This window comes from Labeo rohita, unplaced genomic scaffold (genome assembly GCF_022985175.1).
Source record: "Labeo rohita strain BAU-BD-2019 unplaced genomic scaffold, IGBB_LRoh.1.0 scaffold_178, whole genome shotgun sequence".
Lineage (NCBI taxonomy): Eukaryota > Metazoa > Chordata > Actinopteri > Cypriniformes > Cyprinidae > Labeo > Labeo rohita.
This window is the reverse complement of record NW_026127978.1, coordinates 70,439-76,438: the sequence shown is the minus strand read 5'-3', so window position 1 is coordinate 76,438 and position 6,000 is coordinate 70,439. Positions and strand designations below refer to the sequence as shown.

Genomic DNA, 6,000 nt, shown 5'->3' with positions numbered 1-6,000 from the left:
CGCTCACCCGAGCATCCCGCCCGGAGCAAGAAACCACCAACGCACCGGCGGCCGGGGGCATCCTCCACCGGCAGGGCGTGGTGGGGGGCCTGAGATGATGAGTGAGGCGGAGTCTAAGGCCTGACCTGACACATGGACATAGACAAACAGGCACACATATATACAAGCACACGTTCCCACCCTCATGCACGCAAACAAATATTCGCGCACTCGCCCCACATGTAGACATACAAAAATGGACACAGTACCCACAATCACACTCCCCATTTGTACTCTATACTCCTGGATCCAGGCACCACTACCCCCAGAGGGGCAATCAGCGCCAGACCCCGGAGCTGAACCCTCTTCACTCTTGCGTGGAGACAGGAAGACCACCCCGGTACCCCGCAGCAGCAGAGAAGACCACCAGCCCAGACCCCGACCGGATGGCCAGCTCGTCCTCACAGCCCCCAGCCCCGGACAAAGAACAGAGAACAGGGGTGTGAAAAAAAAAAAAAAAAAAAAAAAGAAGACCCCATGCCTCACCTCACCCGCTCAAATGTAGTGTTGGTGTGTGTTGTTCTAAAGTGCTTTAAAACAGGGGAGGGGCAAGACACTAACCACCCTCCGCCAGCTCGTGTCAAATCGGCACCTCCCCAAGAGCCCTCAATGTCTATGTGTAACTTAAAATTGAGAAGTGGGCACCAGCACCAGAGAGAAGGCTGAATGAACAGACCGCCCCCTGGATGCCATTCAGTGTGCCCACCCCCAAGGCCCTATATGTATGTGTCATGTGACAGTAAGTAATGAGAGTGTCTAAGTTGTGATGTATGATTGAGATGCAGGTGGCCACAAGGAGACAGAGGAGTACCACCTCCCCTGCATCCCAGCAACACACCCGCACCCCAAAACCCTACCTGTATGTTGGTGTGATGGAGCGGGAGAAGGGAAGCATTAGGGATGGGGAGGAAATCATTGGAGGGGGCAGTACCCCCCCCCTGGAGCCAGCTCCCCGCTGACCCCCATAGGCACCCCCGTTGCCCCAAATCTGCCCAGGGCAGGGGGCCCAGGCCCATCCAGACCGGGGCCCAGGCCCATCCAGACCGGGGCCCAGGCCCATCCAGACCGGGGCCCACGGCAGCCCGGGCGGCCCACCGGACCCCACAGCAGAGGAAAAACTACCCCCACCCCATCATTCAGTCAACTCCCAGACTACAGAAGACAATAGACACCCAGGTTAAGTCCGTCCTCCGCCTATATTGCCCCCCTGCAGAGTGGATACTGACAGATGGTAACAACGTCCCTACCAGCTAAAGAGGCCACCGGATCCACCGACGCGTCAAAGGCCCCCGCACCAGGGCCGAGCCCAAGCGCATGCACCAACCCACGCTCCCGGCGGCACACCAACCAGGACCCAAGCCCCCAGGCCCAGCCGGAATCCCAGCCCGGTGGCAGAGCGGCCCCAGAACCCCAAGCCCCCCGGACCTACCCCCGGAGCAGTACGGCCGCCAGGCCGGCAACCTACGTCCGCCGGCACAGGCCTCCCCAGCAGCGCCGCATGCAGCCGCCAGAAAAACAACACCCAAGAGCCACCAACACCCCATCCAGGCCAGGACCGCAGCCCCAGCGCCGAACCCCCCAAGAAACCCACCCCTAGGGAACTCCCAGATGCCCCCAGCCCATATGGCCCCCCCACGGCGACAACAAAAACCAAAGCCGGACAGAACCGTGACCCCCACTCACACTAGGTGATGGAGCTGATCAAAGGAGCCCAGAGAGATTGATCTAATGTGGCAGCAGAAGCTGTTTCAAGACTAATATAGTCCAACAAACGATCTCTATATTGGTTGATATTAAGATTATTTTTATTTTTCCAGTTCATGAGGACAGTCTTCTTAGCAATGCATAAGGCAGTGTAAGCCATGTGGATTGAATTATCTTCTGTAGTGACACCATCTAGGTAGCCCAACAAGCAGACTGATGGAGAGGCTGGAATGGAACATTTAAGACACTTTGATAAGTCTTCACAAATCCTGTACCAGAACCTCTGAACAGGTGGACAGAACCATAGAGCGTGGATATAATTGTCAGGTGTATTGCCTTGACAGTGTGAGCAGTTGTTAGAAGCTGTAAAACCCATCCTGAACATCCGATGACCTGTGTAGTGCACTCTATGCAGGATTTTGTATTGTATTAATTGTAAACTGGGATTTCTAATCAGTTCAAAGGTTTTTAAACATATCTGAGACCAAAAATTATGGTCCCAGCTGACTGATAGATCTGCCTCCCATTTTGTAATAGGAAGCGATACTGATTCATCTATTTTGGAAAGTGTCCTGTATATTTTAGACAGTAATTTAGGGGTTTTGAGATTAAGAAATTCTGCCACACTTGGTGGTATTTGTAATTTGATATGATTAGACTTAAATTTTCTTTTTACTATAGATTTAACTTGTTGATATTCTAAAAATCTGTTCTTATTAATCCCATATTGTTTAACTAATATGTCAAAGGGAATAAAGTCCGTCCCTTCGAATATATGTTCCAGGTATTTAATACCTTTACAACTCCAATCTGTGAAGTTTATCATATTATTGTTTATTAATAGGTCAGGGTTATTCCAGATGGGAGTACGTTTGCATGGGATTAGTGAAGACTCAGTCATTTTTAGAAACTCCCACCATGCTGTCAGAGAAGAGCTGATACTGATGCTTTTGAAGCATACGTGTCGTTTGATGATCAAGCTAATGAATGGCAGATCCGAAATCTCTATATTATTGCATAATGCCTGTTCTACATCTAGCCAAGGCTCGTCTAAGAGCGTGTGTTTTAACCACCCTGAAATGTGTTGAAGCCTGTTAGCTAAGAAGTAGTGGTGAAAGTTAGGCAGATCTAGTCCTCCTTTATCCTTGGTCTTTTGCAGCGTTTTTAAGCTAATACGCGGGGGTTTACCTTTCCAAAGGAATTTAGAGATGGAGGAGTCCAGAGATCTAAACCAGTCAGGTGATGGTTTGCTCGGGATCATTGCAAATAAATAATTAATTCTTGGCAAAACCATCATTTTAATTGAGGCGACTCTTCCCATGAGTGATATGGGTAGAGACTTCCATCTGGCTAGATCATCTTCTACCATCTTTAAAAGTGGGATGTGGTTTAATTTAATTAAATCTCCCAACCTAGGTGAAACATTAATACCTAAATATTTAATATTTCCGGATTGCAGTGGAGTGGAAGAGTTCTGGAAGGAGCAATTAATTGGAAGAACTGTAGATTTTAACCAGTTTATTGAATAATCTGAGACTCTTGAGAAAGAGTTTATTAATGTAATTACCTCAGAGAGAATGGTTTGTGAATGCTGAAGAAAAAGTAACACATCATCTGCGTAAAGACTGACTTTATGTTCTACATTCTTGCATTTAATGCCTTTAATCACTGTCTGGGTGTTTCACTTTCAGTTTGATTAGTCACTGACAGAAAGAAAAAAAAAATGTAAATGTAAACATGCTGCTTCTAACTAATAATGAATTGATAATTTGGATAAACGTGTCTGTCAGATGCATGAGTACAAGCGTTAAGACATCATGAAAAACCCATGTAATGTAATGCTGTGAACATGTCGAAATGATTTAATTACGAAATGATTTTACTCTGAGCCCTTCACAAAAAAAAAGCATGCTGCTCATAATTAATATGAAATTGATACTTTTTATATACTTGTCTGTCAGATGCATGAATGCAAACGTTAAGACATCATGAAAAACCCATGTAATGTAATGCTGTGCACATGTTGAAATTATTTAATTACAAAATGATTTTACTCTGAGCCGTTCACAGTCTCTTAAACTGCAGAACAAAGAAATAGCTTCAGGAGTTGGAGTTGGTTGTAGTAAAATAATGTATCAAACACTTTTTTTGACATTTGGATCAGTATGGCAGGTGCTGAGGCCACCTGCCACATTGGTTTATTTATTTATTTTTTTTTTTTACAGAAATTGAGGTATTGATGAAATTTAGAGTTCCCAACTTTTTGCAAGTTTAAAAGTGAACTAACTAAATATTCCTTTTTGTAGCTGAAAACTAGTTAAACATTGAAGCCTGGGTATTTAAGATAATCACACTAACTATACATGTTTTGATTGAAATTATGACTTAAATTATGTATGTAAACACAGTGACTACACATTAGCAATATTTTTTACAAAAATGCATGTGTGTGAAGGTGTTTGAGGGTAAAGTCAGTGATTGTGTGTGTTCAGGTACCTGTGCTGGTGTGGTCAGGGCTGGTGTTTGTATACGTGCGAATGGTGGTGGTTGAGATCTGGACAGGTCTTCTTTTCTGTGGAGCTGAGAAACAAGATCACACTGTTTAAATCAAACAAATACATTAATAAAGCAACCGTAAACTCAGCATAAAGCATAAACATAGTGGATGAGACAGGTTGTTGCGTAGTGTTGAATATTAGGCACCTTTAATCACATTCAGCTGGATTTGTTTATATTCTCCCCATCCAGCAATACAGCCGTACAGTCCAGCATCTTCCATACTCAGATTTCTGATGGTCACCGTAAATGATCTCATCTGATGATCATCTCGCAGTGAGAATCTGCCATTAAACACTGATGACTCTCCTCCATAAGATTTTAGTATAATATTATTATCTCTGTAAAGTCCTTTGTACAAGTATTTATTGGAGTTTTCATATCCATGATCATAAGGACACTTAATAGTCACTTGTTCTCCCACTGTTCCTCTCACTGTAATGTCCACACACACTGAACTTCTTACTGCACAAAAACACACATATCAGCACACTGCTTTACTTGCATACACTGAGAAAATAAACCATACTTTTAGACAATAAACACTTTTTATGTATCACTAAAATAAAATAAAAAATAATAATAATTAAAAAAAAAAAGAATTAAAGTTTTGTGTTCTCTTACCCATCAGTAGAAACCCAGATATCGTCAATGGAGACTTCATGTCTTTGGTTGAGTTCAGAATATCAGCGTGAAACTCTCAGCAGTTCCTCAAATGACTTTCTTAAACTCAAATCTCCAATAATTCTGCTAATACTGCTTCTTCTATCAGTGTAGAGTAAAATAATCATGTGTTGGTTATCTCACATGATGAGAATCAAACACTAATGTTGACAGACTGTGTGTCTGTGTTTGCATGTGATGTTGTGGGTGTTACGTGTGAAAACTGACCAGGAAATTAGCTGTGAGATCACGAACCACAATGTTTTTCCTGTCTGTTTCTGTTCTGCCTCCAACAAGTTCAAGAAATTTTCTGTTCTGTTCTGGCTATGAAAGAAAGAAATAAATAAAGAAAAATAATTAAAGAAAAACATTTATTTTTTTCAAATACAATTTTTAATATGTCAAAATATATTTGTAAAATATATAAATATTACCAAATATTATTGGCAGCGCTGGGGAAGTTTTAGAACGCCTTCATCCTGCCATTGGCCTAATAACAAAGATGTAGTTTTGTTCCAACTGACTCGAGCTGAGGATGCTTGTTGGTAGATCAAGCACGTAAGCACTGAGTTTGACAGTTACCATCTCAGAAGTAAAAGATCTTGCCGTTGAAATTCCACAAAGTTGACGCCTCAAAATATTTAGCAAGGGTTCAATGGCAATGGCATATAAAATGCCTGACATACTACATCCTTGCCGTATGCCTCTGCCAACTGAAAAAGGTCTTGTGAGTGAGCCACCAATTTTCAGTATACTATAAATATTATTATATAACAATTTCACATACGAAGTAAATGAAGAGCCAAATCCAAAAGCTTCAAAACATTTAAAAAGAAACTCATGATCCACACCATCAAAAGCTTTTTCCTGATCCAATGATAGGAACCCCACATTAAGATTATTGTCTTTAGCAAATGAAATCAAATCACGAATCATGAACAAATTATCAAATATCCTACGTTTTGGGATACAGTACGACTGATCTGTGTGAATTAGTGTTGATATGTGGAGTTTTAATCTATTAGTTAATTTAGACAG

At 42.5% G+C, this 6,000-nt stretch overlaps 1 protein-coding gene across 1 annotated transcript; it reads right to left on the bottom strand.

Annotated features, from left to right (window-relative positions):
- Window positions 1-3,408: 3,408 nt before the first annotated feature.
- LOC127158904 (CMRF35-like molecule 8) lies at window positions 3,409-5,176 on the bottom strand. The gene is made up of 4 exons (XM_051101858.1): window positions 4,924-5,176; window positions 4,447-4,764; window positions 4,240-4,323; window positions 3,409-3,446 (listed from the first exon to the last, which is right to left on the bottom strand). The coding sequence occupies exons 1-4, from the start codon at window positions 4,961-4,963 to the stop codon at window positions 3,409-3,411; spliced, it is 480 nt and encodes a 159-aa protein (XP_050957815.1). The 5' UTR covers window positions 4,964-5,176.
- Window positions 5,177-6,000: the final 824 nt, after the last annotated feature.

Bases quoted from the DNA above. Each gene is read 5' to 3' on its own strand.
- LOC127158904 (XM_051101858.1), bottom strand. From the start codon at position 4,963: ATGAAGTCTCCATTGACGATATCTGGGTTTCTACTGATGG. The intron at 4,324-4,446 runs GTGCCTAATATT...CTTGTTTCTCAG, and splicing joins CCAGCTGAATGTGATTAAAG to CTCCACAGAAAAGAAGACCT. The intron at 3,447-4,239 runs GTACCTGAACAC...TCTTTCTGTCAG, and splicing joins CCCTGACCACACCAGCACAG to TGACTAATCAAACTGAAAGT.